This window comes from Sinocyclocheilus grahami, unplaced genomic scaffold (genome assembly GCF_001515645.1).
Source record: "Sinocyclocheilus grahami isolate Dianchi unplaced genomic scaffold, SAMN03320097.WGS_v1.1 scaffold191.1, whole genome shotgun sequence".
Taxonomy (NCBI): Eukaryota; Metazoa; Chordata; class Actinopteri; order Cypriniformes; family Cyprinidae; genus Sinocyclocheilus; species Sinocyclocheilus grahami.
The window spans coordinates 240,983-258,795 of record NW_015505370.1 but is presented as its reverse complement, the minus strand read 5'-3'; the positions used below and the strand labels follow the sequence as shown (position 1 = coordinate 258,795).

Below are 17,813 nucleotides of genomic sequence, written 5' to 3'. Positions count from 1 at the left end.
TTCACTTTTGGTGTGAAACGGCTTTTATATTTGCCAAAAATATAACTTTTTTATTTTAAAATCAAACAAGCGAGCCCTATCCAGATTTAAAAAGTAACGCAAAAGTAACGTAATGCATTACTTTCCATAAAAAGGAACTAAGTAACGTAATTAGTTACTTTTTTAATGGAGTAATGCAATATTGTAATGCATCACTTTTAAAAGTAACTTTCCCCAGCACTGATCACTTGTGAGCTGCTTTGTCATTACAGCAGAAGTGCCAAAAATATATTGGGAGGCCTTTGAATGTCATCTTCAATAATGTGGGGGCCTTGGAGTCAAAAAGCTTGTGAACCTTTGATTTAATATATTGTACATGCTATTGATTTTTTTAAAGCTTGTATTATTTCAACCTTAAATGCTTAAGACTTTAAATGTTTATATTCAAATTCAAGTTGACAATTACGCTTTCCAATAGTAGAGCCATTGCAGTCTTCCACCAAAGTTTAATTCAATTAAATTCACGTTTATTTGTATACTGCTTTTTCACAATACATATAATTTCAAAGCAGCTTTACAGGAGATGCAGGGTAAGAGTAATTTGTTATCAGAGGTGACTATATTAAAGTAATGTCATATGACAGAAAGAGATTTTCTTTACTTAGTGGTCTTAAAGACAGTGCTCGTAAGCATCCTTCAGAATCCAAAAATAACAAATGGGATATCTGGTTTTGTCCACAAGCCTGCAAGTGTACCATTAGGAACAGGGCCAATACAAAAATCTCTGATGGTACTTATACTGAATGAATCAGCATTTTTGAACAAATCAACTTAATGAATGATTCAATGACTCACTCATCAAAAGAGCCACTTCACTCATCAAAAGAGCCACTTCTCGCCATCTATTGCTGTAACTTGCAGAAAGAACAGTGCTGTAACTTGCACTTAAAAATCTCCACCGCCAATACACAGACCGACAGTCGGTCTGAAATGCACAAACACAAACCCTGTGCTGTCTCAAGTGAACAAACTTACTGTTTTATAAAAATAGTACATAGGATCCAATACTATATTTCTAATGTTAGCATGTATTCATACTGTACTGGGCAAACTAATGCTTCTAGACTACTGAATTAAAAAATTCCAGTATCTTTGTGAAAACACAGTTGCATGTGTTCTTCCTGTCTGAATGCAGAGCTACAGTGATTTGGGAAGTTTCATGCAGTGTTTCTGCTGAACTGGCAGCAACTGTAAGAGCCGAGTGGAAAGAGTGACTGAGTCTCCTGGATGTGTGGAGTGAGTCAGACCCCCCCCCCTTCCAAGATTCCACGGTAGTCATCACTTGAGCTGAACCCAGAACATTGCCGCCATTTAAACTTCCTCCCACCCCAAGAATCCACCTTTTTCCTTGTTTGTACGACTCATTAAGGGTGTTAAAGCAACATATCTACTGTACAATCCAGTTATCAAGTGAAAATCGATCACTCAGTTACCACAATGATATAAGGATACCTCACAATAGTGAGAGACAGAGAAGATCTCATCTACAAACCTGGCACTTAGGGCTTTTGGGTCAAGACGGCGATTGTGACTTTTCTTCTTTGAGTTCACTCACTTGTGGAAGTCACACCTCACTGACAGGAAGCATCTGCTTTGCAAGCTCTCAGGTTCACAGTACTCTTGTGAAGTACTCACAAACAAGCCTAGGCCAATAAACAAATTGATTTGTCATGCAAAACATCAGACTTCTACCAAAAAAAAAAAAATCATAGTACACAATTGGCAGATCTGAACTTATATTTTCATAGTATTATCTTGGTGCAATAACATACAAGTTCGTCATGCTCTTTAAGGTTTCAAAAGCTCTTATAATTAGAATCAACTACCTGTGAATGCAAACAGAAAACCTTAAAAGTGCATTATGCTTGGCAGCATCACAAATATCCCCCCCCCCCCCCTGCTGAAGTCTCTCAAACAGGCTGTGTAATGTTAAGGTTTTCCATCAACATTCTTTGCAAACATTATGGCTCCAACGATTAGGAGTATCGAGGAGGGTGGGATGGGTGGGATGCCATTTGCTCCCAATGGTGAAACTAACCATATGTTGGACTGCACACCTTATGGAACTTCTTTTGTTGTTCCTGAGCATCTGGAGTTGTTTAAGTTCAGATACTTTCAGACTCTAGGGGGGAGGAGGGAGGGAAGTTCACTATTCACAACTCTGTTTCTGGGGTAAACACATCTGTGGACAGTGTTTATGCTGCATTCACTATGAAAGCGAGACAGAGATGAGGAGAAGGAGAGTGCAGTGTATTAGTGTGTGAGGTTTCTTTAGCTCAAACGTGTGTGTGACAGAGTGTAGGGGGTGGTAAGAGGTTGGCTGACCACCCTGGACAGCCCCTTCCTGACTACATCGCTGACAGGAAGTATAGAAAGAAAAGGAGAAAAAGAGACGTGAACTTTTCTGTTTCTCCTTTTTGTTTTTTCTGGCTTTTTTAAGATTTGGTCCACCGTCGTCTGAAAAGAAAAATACATTATTCGGAAAACGCACAAAAGAGAAAAACACAAAGCGAAAGAGTGAAGCAAGAATATGGAGGACAAATGTTTGCTGTATACTGGGGCATTTTGTGAGGGATTATTTGTGACGCCAAGGGAAGAATGTTGAGAGTGAGGAGTGAATGATGAAAACAGCTGTTGGGACTCCGAACACAGAGCATCCTGAGAGTAAGTAGGCAGATACACAAACATCCAAACAGTGTATACACACAATGTAGTTAGCTCTTAGCGTTTTTTAACTGTTTGCTCTCATTAAGCATAAAAGGTATTTGCTAAGTCGTGAAATTGTCGTCACTATTTGGAACAGTTTCAATACAAGGCTGAATGAACAGCAATAGCTGGAAAGCTGGAAGTCTTTACTTTGATATATTTTAAATGATAAATCAATCAATAGTAGTTAAACTGCAGAAATGTAAGAATAATGCATTTCCAAACACTTTATCTATTATGATTATGCAGGGATCCAAATGTAAAAGTCTGATAACCATTCCTTAAAGAAACCCATTGTACTAGGCCACTAATCTGAATATCTGGGAGGGACAACCCTGATCCAGATCTGGTTCTTTTCAAATACACTTCAAATATGTAAAACCATTGCATATTTTAAGTGTATTTGAAAAGAAACAGATTTTAAAAAGGTTACAAATGTAAAACATGTTTGCTGCTTAGGTAATTATTTAAGATATTATTTTAATTTTATATATACAATGTGATTTAAAAAATAGTTTGATAAAATATGTAAACAAGTGTTTAAAAAAAAAATGTATGGACCTCAACATAATATCAGCCAAGTAAATGTTGATGAATTTCACAACACACTTACGTATCGCATGGTGCTTATCTCTATATCTCGCACGAGCATGTCTCGCACCGTCAGGTCTACTGCTTGTTTTACTAAATAGATATTATCACTTTATTGTGTTTTGCAGCGATTGCACATTAATGAAAAGGCCAAGGAAATCAACTAGTCCTTGACAAATACAGTACTGTTAATATACTGACTTCATTCATGAGGTTTCAAGTTCATATACAATAAGCAAACAATAAATATTGATAGGTTTGGCTCGCTGTCGGCAATGGAAAGGCTTGAACATGAGCTCAAGCAATACATTTCCGTGAAGAATATGCTATATGATATCATGGTACAGCAATACAGAAAAGGAGAGATTTATGCAGGAACTGAAGGAGTGAAACATCCTGGTAAGCAATGGGAGAGAACAGCAGCTTAGCTTAGAGAACACAGAACAAAAATGCTGCTATGATTCACAAGGCTTATTTTGTCCTCACATGAACATGCTGACACATTCCCTGTTGCACAACCTAGCCATATTGGCACATTTATTACGATCATATGACATTCTGAATTGACGTCATGTTTTCAAGGGGGGAAAAAACTAAATTTTTTCTTTTATGTTGCAGTGGTTATCTGAGTTGCAATATGTTCATATTCAATTTTGTTATACTGAGATCTTTGTATGATATTTCTTATGTCTGCAGGGTGATCTAAAAACCATTCATCGGATTCTTCTCAAAGTTCTGCTTGTCCTCATTATGCACTATGCTCTCCCCTGGCCCTTCCACAGCACCTTCAGGCCTTTCCAAACCCTCTTCCCCAACCATATCTTCACCTATTCAGACATCTTTCCATCCACAAACCTCTCCTCTCCCTCTTAGTCCTCCTTTTTCCTTGACTTCTACTCCAACCTTCCCACTGGTTGATATCTCTGACAACCCATCCCCCGACCCTGTCTCCCATCCGCTTCCAACTTCACCCCCAATCTCATGTGTACAACCCTCCTCACCTCAACTTGACTCCAAACCATCCCCGCCTCCTCCCCAGAAACCCATGCCTCCTCAGGTCCCAAAGCCACCCCTCCCAGCACAACTCCCCTCTGCTCTTCCTAAGAACTCCTCCTCAGCCATGCCTAGACCATCTCCACCTCCTGCCGTTAGACCCTCTTCTCCACCTCAACCCAGACCACCACCACCAATAGTCCCAAAACCACCAGTCCCCACATCTCCAGTGAGCAAGTCCCATAAACCTATTCCTCCTGGTATCAGCATCCTGGAGAAACTGATTAAGACATGTCCAGTGTGGCTTCAACTGGGAATGAAGCAGGACAGAGCCATGCATATACTGAGCAAGGAATTTCCTGGGGTGAGAGAGAATAGTTGTTGTGTTTTGTGCAGCTTTATAGTCATTTATTTAATAGGCAATCAAACTACTTTTTGACCATTGTGCCGTGCCTCAATGCTTTTTCCGCATCTTGTAAGAGAATGCCTTGCTTTTAAACCACATTTTTTAAGATGCTGCATCAAGTTCAAACAAATTCAACTTCAAACTTTTAACACACAACACACGGCAGCCTCAAACCAGTGGACCAGTCAGAAGAAGTGTGGAGGGGGCAAGCATTTGTTTACAGTAACTATCTTGGCAGGTCAAAGAAGCCACTTAGCTAGGATGATCAGTAATTATTGAATCAATTAATTAATTAATTTGTTTTCCGTTTTAAAAACAGTAGTGTTCAATCCTGCTGTTCGGCTACTTCACTGTGTTATTTCCAATTTTTGAGAAGTTAGTTCTCCACTGCACTTTTTTCTATTCTCAAAGACGTTAGATACACCAAGTTGGTGCACTTGTATTACTATGACTGTGAAAAAGTGTCTGGCCCAGATTGAGTTTCCCATTCAAGTAGATAGAACTTCGCCTTGGATGCTTGAAATAGCTGCCCGGAGGCGTTGCCGCTGAGCAAACAGACTTTTCTCGAAAGGGACTTCCTTAGCACTTCATCTTGTGGTTTTTAATACAAAAATGTGTTTTGTTTGTGAACATACCCTTACAAGTTCCTCTCCATATTATCAGTTACTTACCCTGATACGATTCCATTTAGTACTGTTAAACTGACTGTATCAGTTGTTTGATTTTGCAGATCTTTTTAGTCAGGAGGGATGCAAGTCAAAAAACGATGGTACTTGCAGTATGCCTTCCTGACCAGCTGGAGGAGCCCCATGTCAAAGAACTGCCTATAAAGGAAGAAAAGTCCTGTGAGTTATTTTGCATTGAGAAATGAGTGTCAGTGTTCTTTCAACTTGATTTAGGAAAGTTTATGCATAGAATGCCTTTATGCCAGAGACAAACCCACACACAAACACATTAGCATACAGACCTAAACACATCCACACAGACAGGCCCACGCACAAACACATTTGCATACATACCTGATCAAATCTGCATAGATGTTTTTAGAGTGAGTATAGAGGTATAAACAGATCTGAAAGGGTATTGCAGGTGCTTGGTGGTGGGGGTTGTAGAGGCTGCAGGCCAGAGGTTTCCTGTACCTAGCCCTGCATTGCAGTTGTAGTTACAGGATGTCCTGCACTGGCCTATTATAGCTTCATTTCCTGGTGTCTGTGTGTGTGTGCATACGTGTGGTCATTTTAGCAATCTTTACAAAGCAGTCTTGTCTTTTTTGTCCAGCTGTTTACAAAGCTAAAAACCTTTTCATCTTTTTTGTCTGAAATAAAATCTCTGTAAGTGAAGGGTGGTCAGTTTGACATGTTTATTTACACATTGCCATTCACCATTATCCTCCTTCCCACCCTTCCAAAAATTCACCAGTGAGTTGTTTCTATTTTAGTGTTCCTGCGTCACCAGGAAATAAGTCACACAAACAAACATTGTGAACTAGTGCCACTAATAAATTGAAGTATTATGGCTAAGAGGTAACACCGGGGACTGGATGTGTGCCTAGCATTAACACTTCTGTTTCTTTCATTCGCCGCAGTGCTGTACCTTGAAGGGTCTGTGCTGGTGTTTGAGAATATTTTTAAACTCATTGCTTTCTACTGTGTTAGCCGGTAAGATAAAAAAAAAACTTTAATAAACAAAAAAACAAATTACAACCCTATATGCATACATATTTTGCTTCATTTAACTTTTCTCAATACATCCACACTTTTCATTTATCTTTTTCACTCAGGGACATCCTCCCTTTTCCTCTGAAGTTACCTCTGGTCATTCAAAAGGTAGCAAAATACGAGGACATGGAGGTGATCTCTTCTCTAGGCTCAGGTAAGACATATCAATAGGTTATAAGACATAAACCTAGCTATTGTAAATATGGTCAAATGTGTGCAACATATCTCTTATTCAGTAAAGGCCCTGACTCACATTCTGCCCTAGGCGAGAGGGGTGGGCAGAACAGATAGCGGGTACAATACCAAGAAAATGCTGCAGTTGACTGAATGTTTCATTATGTGCATGTATAAGTCTCCCATACCACCCCAGTGAATGTGCAAGGGGCAGAGCATGTGTAGGATGTGTCCAATTCTGGCTAAATCTGTTGAACTTGTGCGCACATTCTTGTGTGGGCCTGCTCATACTATTGTAAAATTGCTCCATTAGCAATCAACAATGATTAATTTATGCCAAGAACAAAAAATGTAGTAGTATTTAGCTGATCATATGATCTCAACATGTCACCTCCCACTCAAAACAACATACTTGATGTAAAATAGATCAGCTTTTATTAGGCTACTAATATGACTCTTATTCTCATTTGTGATGATTTTTCAAAACCACTATTGATATTTTTTGTGTATATATTTTTTTCAATTAGGAAAAAAATAGTTAGTGCACCTTTTAGTTTTATTCCTGAGCAATCAAACATTTCTATGAAAATCCATAGGAAGTGCTAAACAAGGGTAATGGTACAATGGCTAATGCTGTACCTAAAGCTAAGTGATATATTCTGAAGACGTTCCCAGGCAATCTTAATAATGAAATAATGCTGACATAGTTCATAGCTGAATTTACCAGTGAATTGTCTTGTTAAAGTGTAATAATGCTAACATGAACACATTTCTCATGCTAACACAGAGTTCTGGAACTCAGCTCTGAATAGTCATGAGGAAGTGGAAAACGTTGCTAGTAGCTGTGGTGCTCTGGATAGGCAGGCACAAAGCAGCTCCTGTGAAATCCAGCTTTCCATTGGCAGTGACCGGCTTTGGTACATCAACCCAATTTTCATTGAGGAATGCAGCAACAGCGTGCCACCCACCTCTTCTACCCCTGTTTTGAGAACCCAGAGTCTCAACACACCAGTCCAGGCTCCGCCCAAATACAAAAGGCCGCCACCCCTACGTCCTCGTCCTCCCAGTGCACCTGAGTGTTCTCAACACTATGCATTAGCCAAGCCTTCAAAAGGGGAGTTCAAGGCAGTTCTCAGTTCTCCACCCCCTTCAGTCCAGAAAGGGGAAGGAAGTGACTGTGAGCATGCAGTCAGAGAACAAGAGAGACAGGGAACTCTTGCCCCAAGCACTGAGTGTGAAAAGCCTGCTGTCTTACAACCAACTCAGGGCAAAGAAGGAAAACGGCTTTCAAGTACGGCTTCACATCAAGTTCCTCCAATACCAATCCGACGAAGGCTATCTGAAAAGCAAGCTTCAGAGGAACCAAAGCAGCAGGAAGTCCACACCAGCACCTCCACAGAAGCAGAGGGCAATATTCTGCATGTCCCTGTAGCATCCCTCATTTGCCTAGATGACAGTATGGAAGAAAGGAACAAGCCTATGGACTCAGAGACTCAGCAACTTCAGGAAGTGCCAATGGAAGAGTCTAAGGTAACAAATGGAGCTTCAATGGTGACTCGAGAGGTAGCACCTCAACCGAGGAGGCCTAATGCTCCAGTGGTGCCTCCCAGGAAGAAAAGACCCTCTCATAATCTGACCGGACAAGTCTCCCAAAGCTTTGTAAACTCACTTAGGTCAATCCCACAAGAGTCCATTCTTCCGTTAAACTCAAGCAGCCCCAGTCCCATCCGCCACTCGCTCTGCATCAATGCTGGTCATCCCAAAGTCTCGGATGTTTCTCTATACTCTCCTGATGGTGGAGCTCCACCAGACCATGACTCCTACTCAACCAGCAGCACAGAGGAGGAGGCGGATACCAATGTGGTGACAGGTACTGTCATCAAGAGGACCCCAACAATTATGTTAGACCGTGCCAAGCAACGACTGTCAATGGTGACTATGGCGAACCTCTCCAATGTCCTCACGGGCTTCATGAACGCAGACCGTAAGTTGCAAAAGCGCATTGTCGAACTGTCCCGGGATGGAAACACATACTTTGGGAACCTTGTTAAGGATTATCGAGCTTTCACTTTGGACACCATGCGGAAACACACCTCCAGCACAGAGATGCTCCAAGAGATCAGGCAGATGATAACCCAACTGAAAAGCTATCTGATCCAGAGTGCAGAGCTGCAAAATCTACAGGAAGCAGCCGGGTATTCTGAGGAGAAACTGGGTAATTCACCTCTACATTATATTAACTGTAAAAAATTTTTTTTTTCAGTATCTAAACAAATATTTGTCAAAATGTTCAGACGTTCAGCTTCTGATGTGAGCATGTTTACATCCAAGTAAATTTAATTTAACAAAAAATTAAGAAACAATGTGCGAATCCCAAAAACAATGTGCGAATAAAACAATGTTTCCATCCCATATGTGACCCTGGACCACAGAACCAGAATCAGAAATTTCTGGATTCAAAAAAACAACATCCGAAAGCTGAATAAATATACTTTCCATTGATATATGGTTTGTTAGGATAGGACAATATTTGGCCAAGATACAACTGTTTGAAAATCTGGAATCTGAGGGTGCAAAAAAATCGAAATATTGAGAAAATCACCTTTAAAGTTGTCCAAAAGAAGTTCTTAGCAATGCATATTACTAATCAAAAATTAAGTTTTAATATATTTACTGTAGGAAATTTACAAAATATCTTCATGGAACATGATCTTTACTTAATATCCTAATGATTTTTGGCATAAAAGAAAAATCAATAATTTTAACCCATACAATGTATTTTTGGCTATTGCTACAAATATACCCCAGCATCTTAAGACTGGTTTTGTGGTCCAGGGTCACATATGTTCAAGAGAACAAACCCATACATTCTGGGGAAACTGGCACAAAATTCAAATGATAATGGAAGTGCAAAGTGCAAATGACACTGGGGAAGCCACTGTGCCTCTTTTATTAAATATACTAAATGATTTGCTGTATAAACTGCTTTGCCAAAATGCTTTGATGAAATTCTTGTTTGCTAACTATTGCTTTAAGCTGGTTTATATCTGGGATTGACAATAAGTCAGATGGTTCTATGACATAATCATAACCAATTATTCAAAGGCAACATAGCATGTTTTACCAAATAAAAACTCAAGCAAGCATTTATATTTTTATGTGCATTTTGTAAGTCACATCTTGGTGTATCCCGTCCAGAATTCTATCCTAAAATTTGCATAAAAATGTGAGAACAGAGCTCATCTAGTGTCTTTTTTTTTTGTATTGTTGATGTAATTAATGTGAATTGCTAGAATCATCCAAGCAAAGCACCATCCAAGCAGAAGATTATTGCCACCATCTTACATATTAAGCTTTAAAAGACCATCTGTAAAGACTGAGCTTCTCTCTGTTTTGCTGCTCAGTCCCTAAAAAAATAATGAAGTAACAAGACCACACTAGACCAAGATAACCTTTTATTTTCAATTCACTGCTCGGAGAAAAAGTCCAGGGATCTTCTAGCATTTCTAACTTCCATAGTGTTTGTGGGTGCATTATGAAGATATGTTTGCTGCTTTTCTACCAGAGTATTAAAAATGTATTAATGTCTCAGTAAGACTTTCACAGTGATATAGGCATATAATATTTGAAGCCATATCCTCATGGATTAATATTATTAAAATTTAGATACAGATAAATAACATATAAAGAAAATATTTTTAAATATATATATATTTCTTTTATGTTTATGCATTTATAAAAAAAAATCTGTTACTTATGGTGTATCTCTTTTCTCCTGTTCAGAGATCATTACCGAAGCAGCACTATGCAAAAGTGTCCTGAAACCCTTACGAGAGGCAGTGTTGCCAAAATGCTTTGATGAAATTCTTGTTTGCTAACTATTGCTTTAAGCTGGTTTATATCTGGGATTGACAATAAGTCAGATGGTTCTATGACATAATCATAACCAATTATTCAAAGGCAACATAGCATGTTTTACCAAATAAAAACTCAAGCAAGCATTTATATTTTTATGTGCATTTTGGAAGTCACATCTTGGTGTATCCCGTCCAGAATTCTATCCTAAAATTTGCATAAAAATGTGAGAACAGAGCTCATCTAGTGTCTTTTTTTTTGTATTGTTGATGTAATTAATGTGAATTGCTAGAATCATCCAAGCAAAGCACCATCCAAGCAGAAGATTATTGCCACCATCTTACATATTAAGCTTTAAAAGACCATCTGTAAAGACTGAGCTTCTCTCTGTTTTGCTGCTCAGTCCCTAAAAAAATAATGAAGTAACAAGACCACACTAGACCAAGATAACCTTTTATTTTCAATTCACTGCTCGGAGAAAAAGTCCAGGGATCTTCTAGCATTTCTAACTTCCATAGTGTTTGTGGGTGCATTATGAAGATATGTTTGCTGCTTTTCTACCAGAGTATTAAAAATGTATTAATGTCTCAGTAAGACTTTCACAGTGATATAGGCATATAATATTTGAAGCCATATCCTCATGGATTAATATGATTAAAATTTAGATACAGATAAATAACATATAAAGAAAATATTTTTAAATATATATATATTTCTTTTATGTTTATGCATTTATAAAAAAAAATCTGTTACTTATGGTGTATCTCTTTTCTCCTGTTCAGAGATCATTACCGAAGCAGCACTATGCAAAAGTGTCCTGAAACCCTTACGAGAGGCAGTGTATAATGGACTGAAGGATATCCACTCCCATACAGGAAATTTGAAGAAACTAAAAGAAAACCAGCAAGTGGTTCAGGGGACGACCACCACAGACCTGGGGGTCACCACCAGTGTTCCTGAAATGGCTGTTATGGAGAAAATTCAAACAAAGCTTGGTAACTTGCACCAAGAATATTCGCCTCAGAAGAAGATCGACTTGCTCCTCAAGACCTGCAAAATCATCTATGAATCCATGTCTGTGGGCTGTCCAGGTGGGTTTATTTTGGAATATTGCGAATTAGAGACCCTAAATTTCAATTGAGTAAATTGTAAATTTAGCAACTTTTGGAAAGTTATATATGTATATATTGCTAATGATTTCTAGTTACGATGCTTTTGGGAAATGCAGCTCAGACCATTACTCATCAGTTCTAGAGAATATGGAGGAAAGAGCACAACCTCTGAACACAGAGAGACAGAAAACACGTAAAGCGATGTTTCTCTACACAGCCCAGACTCCGCCTTTTCCTCCTCACCCCAAAATTAGTCCAGATTTAATCAAAGCTGCCATTAGCACCTCCAAATAAGGAAGTGCTATAGCTGCAAAAGATAATGTTTGTGCAGAGAGCTGTTTACAGGACTGTTCACATGCGTAGTATATATCATAACATTAACTCTTAAAGCTTTTGTCTGTATTTTGCAGATACAACAAAGTAAAACCATGAACCACTGACCTGTTCTGAAAGGCCTTTTTTTTTTTTTAGTTCTGCAAACCAAACGCTTAAAAGCTTTAATTGACTCTGACCAGTGTGTCTATTTTAGTTAAAATGATGCATTTCCTGTGAATTGCTGACTTCAAAGTCATGACACATTTTTTCAGTCATAGCTGAGATAAAGAATTTGTAGAATAACTTGTGTGGATAGTTTTTGCCATATAAAATAGACCGGTTTTTTGTCATAAAATTCTCTATAATTATATGTGCAATTCACAATTTATTGGATCTGATAGAGCAGTCTTACATTTAAACATAACTGTAAGAAATTTGGAATGGAAATTATTTGTTGTTAACATTTTTCTCATTTATACTGTATATTCTTTGTCATTTTTTCATTATGTCATTCAGGCATAGTTATCTAGGCATAAGACGAAATTGAAAAGTATGTTATTACAGTGGTTTTCACCTGCCTTCAGGATAAAACCCTAGCCTAAAACCCAAATAATATTCAACAACTGAATTGATTAATATCATCAGGAACTGTTTGGGCCTACTATTATGCAAAGTTATTATAGTTATTTTGTAAATACAGATTTAAATTGAATTTCACATTTATTTTAAGTGATTTTTTTATTGAATAAACGTTTAATTTGAATGGTTTTCAATAGTAAGTAATTCACAGCACAAAACACAATGTGGTTGCCACAAGCCATGACCTTGTTGCAATGAAGCCATAATTAATGTACTGTTGGACATATTTTATCTTGCGTAGTTTTGGATACAGTTTATAGAATGAGGGTATGTCACGCAAACCCGTCCATGTTGGCATCTGCCTAAATTGACTGCTTCTATACCAAGTGATGGATGAATTTGTGCTAAAAAACTGAGATATGTCACATTTTCTTCATTTAACAGTTTTCTAACATTGCACAATTCAGTTGTATTTTTGTGTTTATCATTGTGTTTTTCCCTGCAATCAGAACAACGTCATGACCCACCTTGCGACACATCAGTTGAGAACCACTGATCTACTGTATATTTCTTTTTTATCTTTCCATGCACACCATTCTTGTTTCAGTGCTTTCTTTAATAGGTATTCATGAGCACTGAGATTAGCCCAGACGAGCGAGGCTTGCAGATTCTGAGCTATTATTCAAGTGCTATTCAAAGAATTATTCACCTCAAAGAACAGTCACAAATGAGATCCATTTCCTCTATTACAACTTCCAAACCGCAATCTTAAGCAATGGTTTGGCAACACAGTCTCATGGGCATCAGCAACCCTTTTCTGAAGTCCAAAACAATCTCTGTTGTGCAGGGTAGGGTTCATTTAACAAACTTCTGTTTCACAAAGTCCCTTAAAAACACACATTTTATACAGAAAGATTATCAATGTGATCAACACTGGCATTTTGTGTTGTTTCATTAAATCTTTTTTATCTACCAATTAAACGGAAATAGTCAAATTAATTAAACTACAGATATTTCCAATGGGTTAGCAGTTTTGTCTCGACTGCGTAACCCTAATAAGTTAGAAAAGATAGAAATTTTGGTTCTGTAGTTTTCACTTCTCTCATTTTGTTGATTTTATTATCTTAAATTAACCTTACTTTATTACACTGCAGGTGCTATTTTAGATTCATAATAAAAGGACTGGGTTTCCTGTGGGAACGTAATACTGAAGAAATGTACATCTAATGGGACAATTAACTTGCACAGAGAACACTATGTCGCCTCTAAATTACCAAGATTAAAATGCAGCGCATTGCAATGCAATTTTGTTTTAAAATTGCATTGCTACTTCATTTCAAAGCATAGCACTGTTTTGAAATGAACATCGAAACAGATGAACTCCCAATGAAACATTCTTTGAAATCTCAATATACTGCAGTCAAGTTGCATCTGTGGTTGTGTGCTAGCCTTTGTATTATCACTGAAAACATTTCATTATTTCAGTGTGAACAGGTGTTGCAACTGTGCAACTGATAATAGTGCTGTTCAGCTTTTTGAGCCATCCCTTGGGACTTTATGATGTTTTAAGAATAATGTTTATAATTTCTAAGCAAAATAAGGTCTGTGGTTAATGTTGCTGAGACTTTCCTGTTTTGTTGCACACAAACATGAATTTTGAAAGAGTTGAGCAATTTAAAAACGTCAGTTGATGACAATTTGCTAACTATGGACAATGACTTGAATCTGTGTGCTTAAAAAAGTTTAAGGTATGACCGTGTATACCAAAACATGAACATCTCTTCAGCTAATGTAAGCCACAGACCTTATTTTACTCGGAAATCAACAACTGCTACTCTAAGAACCCATTAAAAAAATCCTGGAGGAACAAAGGGTGAATTAGCCTTCCAGTTTGGCCAACAAATTGACAGCTATTTTATTTACAGTCTACTTCACTGCACTGGTGATAAAGCTAGTGCAGAAACATAGACACACAGCTACAGGTACAGAAAACAGGAGGCTAAATTTGCTACAGACTTCATCTTTCATATTTACAGCTGCAAACGTTGTTTTTCAATATTTAAATGAGCCAGATGTTAGTTTATTGTTGATTATATTTGATAAGTAATGGACATAGCCAGCTCATGGCTATACAGATACAAACCAATTTTTACATCCAACATATGTTTTTGTATTTGTCTAACAGATTCATTGTCGAAGGTCTAGATTTAAGCATTAAAAGCCTGAAGCCTTAAATGATTTGGCCCCGTTGCTCATAAAGCATAATACCAGTCTTGTGACTATTATAGTATACAGCACAGCTCTCTCAGCATATTCAGAATTGTATTGTATTGGCGGGAGTCCAGACACAGTCCAGGGTGCATTTCTGTCAAGCATATATTTCTTGTTCTACATACAAATAAAATGCAGCGAGTGCAAATGACTGAACAGGAATCTGTGTAGTGTCGCAATGAGTGTGTACAGGAATGAGAAAATGTGTCCTGTTAGTGGTCAACACATCGATCTGTCCCTCATAGCAGCATTATCTACAATGCAGATTTTATTCTCAAAGCAATGGATTGCCACATACTGTACGAGTGAATTCCACTCATAAGACTTAATGCGATATGAATGATTTAATGTTTTGCTATTTTATTCATGAATGTATTTTGATTATTTCCTGATTTTTATGTAACAGGAAAGGCTTACGGGGCTGATGACTTCTTGCCTGTGCTGATGTATGTCTTGGCTCGCTGTAACATCAGTGCTCTGCTGCTGGATGTGGAGTACATGATGGAGCTAATGGATCCGGCACTGCAGCTCGGAGAGGGTGAGGACACACAAACACACACACACACACACACATAGTCACCCATAGTCACTGCGGTCATGCATATAATGGATAGATTGCTTTTTGATAATCAAGAACATTTCCACTACATCTCAAATGATGCATTGTGTTTAAAAGCATTATGTGGTGGATATGACAATGATAACGATGATGAAAATGATTTTTAAGATTTTTGGAATAAAATGCCTCACTCATTTGTTTCCCTAGGATAATTTGACAGTATTTAATATAATTTTTTTTTTTCAAAATTTGTAAATAAAACAAAGATTATTGGAGCACATTTTCCAAGAATATCAGTCTGTCTACTTCCAATGTTATGCTTAATTCAATGTGATACTTGCTGTTCCTTTATAATTAATTGAGAGAGAATAGTTTCTACACAATTTTTTTTGTGTAAATACATAAAATAAATAACTTTTTGAAATAATATTTTGCTCCTATTCCATAATTGAACTCACAGCTTGATTAGAAATAATTAAGAATAATAATATTTTGTCCAAGTTTGATATTTATCCTGATTTTCTAATTGTCTTATCGTTTATATTTTTTCACTCTGTTTAGATTTTCACAGCTTCTACAATGTAGCACAAATTTTATGGTAGATTTTCTTATTTTAAGATTAAAAGGCTGGGTCTAGGATGAAAGTAAAACAATAAAATTGACACACAAAATACATATTTAAAACACATACACACAAATACATATTTTACAACGCTTATCATTTATTTTAGTCACATAGCAACACTGAACATTAGCTAGAATGGCAAAGTTACTGCTATATAACCATTACATATCTATATTCTTCTAGGTTCGTATTATCTTACCACCACTTATGGAGCTCTGGAGCACATCAAAAATTTTGATAAACAAGCTGTGACCAAACAGCTGAGTTTGGAGATCCAAGACTCCATCCATCGCTGGGAGCGCCGCCGCACCCTAAACAAAGCCAGAGCGTCACGCTCTTCTGTACAGGTATTATGACTGCTATAATGTCTTGGATAACCACTGGCCAGTCAACTGTGAATTTATTTTTCTTTATGTTGCTCCACATTCCTGTCAGGACTTCATTAACGTGTCCTTCCTGGAGGCTGGATCCAACACCAAGACCTTGGGATTGCGTCCCAACACTACTGCTCAGGACCTGTGCAATCAGTGTGCGGAGAAGTTTGAGGTGTTGGATCCTGAGTCTTATTGCCTAAGCGTGCTGGTGGATGGCCATTACCAGCCTTTGGCTCCCGAGGAGTTTCCTCTCACGATCAAGTCCACTTTGCACAACAGTGAGCCCCGTGAGGAGTATTATTTTGTCTACCGCCACGGTCACTGGCCTGAACAAGAGTCTGTGGACCAGACACCATCAACACCAGCACCTGAAGAGAGTTTGATATGAACTAATGCATTTGTATGTGTGTGTGCGCCAGTGATAGGTAGATCTTTAGCAGAGGGTTTGAGCTGCTTGAATGGACAACTTTGATTTATGAATTAATGTAAGTGATGCACAAGAATGTAAGCAGACATTACAATGCCTAACCACATAGCAAAATGTGCTATTTGCCCAGGGAAATTATACAAATACAAAAAATGGCTTACAAGCTGGCTGGCATTTGCTTTAAAACATGCGTTGGAAAGGACCAGGACTGGAATTTGCTTTGAAAAGATCTAATATTTTTCTCCTAAAAAAGCCTCACATGAGGAGCCTGCATTATAAAAAAAAAACAAAAAAACATTGAGATTCAAGAATATCTGCAGACACTCAACAGACACATCCTTCCCCTTAGTTAGCCTTTACTTGTTCCCAAGCTCTATGCAATCCTCGACAGTTTCCTGATTTACAAATGAAACTTTATCTTTCCAACAATGCAAATCTTTTCACATCTCAGGGCTCAGCATATTGTGACTCATACCCCTGTTTTGGTGCTTATTTTTTCATTTATACGTTTCTTAAAGCAATGCATCTTTACAGACCTTGAATTGGTTATGCACCTGCATTGCTCTCATATCATATATGGCCATACGGATATGCTCTCTGTGTTATATTTTATTCCTATTTTAGTTCACTGTTGTTGTTGTTTTATATCACAACATATACAATAGTTTATAGGCATAAGCTTTGGTTTTGAGGCAAATTATTTTAAGCAGCATAAATGCATAAGTATCACACAATATGTGATTGTTTCAGTGAGCACAACACTTGTCAAACCAAAGATTGCTGTTATATTAAAAATGTATACTGCTAATAAATACTTTTATATTATTTATGGTGTTTGTTCACATATATGGAAAGGGAAACTTAAGATGTAATTGAAGAAAAAAAAACACCAGATTCCCATAAAACACTTCCACCTCATCATTTGCACTATATATAATGTGATCTAAATGAGTAAATTAAAGCAAAAAGCCATGCAAGTCAGTGCATTTTACCATGATTGAAAACAAAGCAACACTAATAAGATAAAAGATGTCAATGATCAATAAAAAGGTAATAATCAGATTATTTT

The 17,813-nt window shown here is 37.6% G+C and overlaps 1 protein-coding gene across 1 annotated transcript; it reads left to right on the top strand.

Moving 5' to 3' along the window:
- The first annotated feature begins 2,361 nt into the window (after window positions 1-2,361).
- On the top strand, window positions 2,362-16,989 carry rin3 (Ras and Rab interactor 3). Its single transcript, XM_016284944.1, has 10 exons — window positions 2,362-2,703; window positions 4,033-4,693; window positions 5,466-5,580; window positions 6,321-6,393; window positions 6,516-6,607; window positions 7,415-8,842; window positions 11,265-11,573; window positions 15,166-15,297; window positions 16,127-16,290; window positions 16,379-16,989. Exons 2-10 carry the CDS (start codon window positions 4,094-4,096, stop codon window positions 16,703-16,705), a joined length of 3,240 nt encoding a protein of 1,079 aa, XP_016140430.1. The 5' UTR covers window positions 2,362-2,703; window positions 4,033-4,093; the 3' UTR covers window positions 16,706-16,989.
- The last annotated feature ends 824 nt before the right edge of the window (window positions 16,990-17,813 follow it).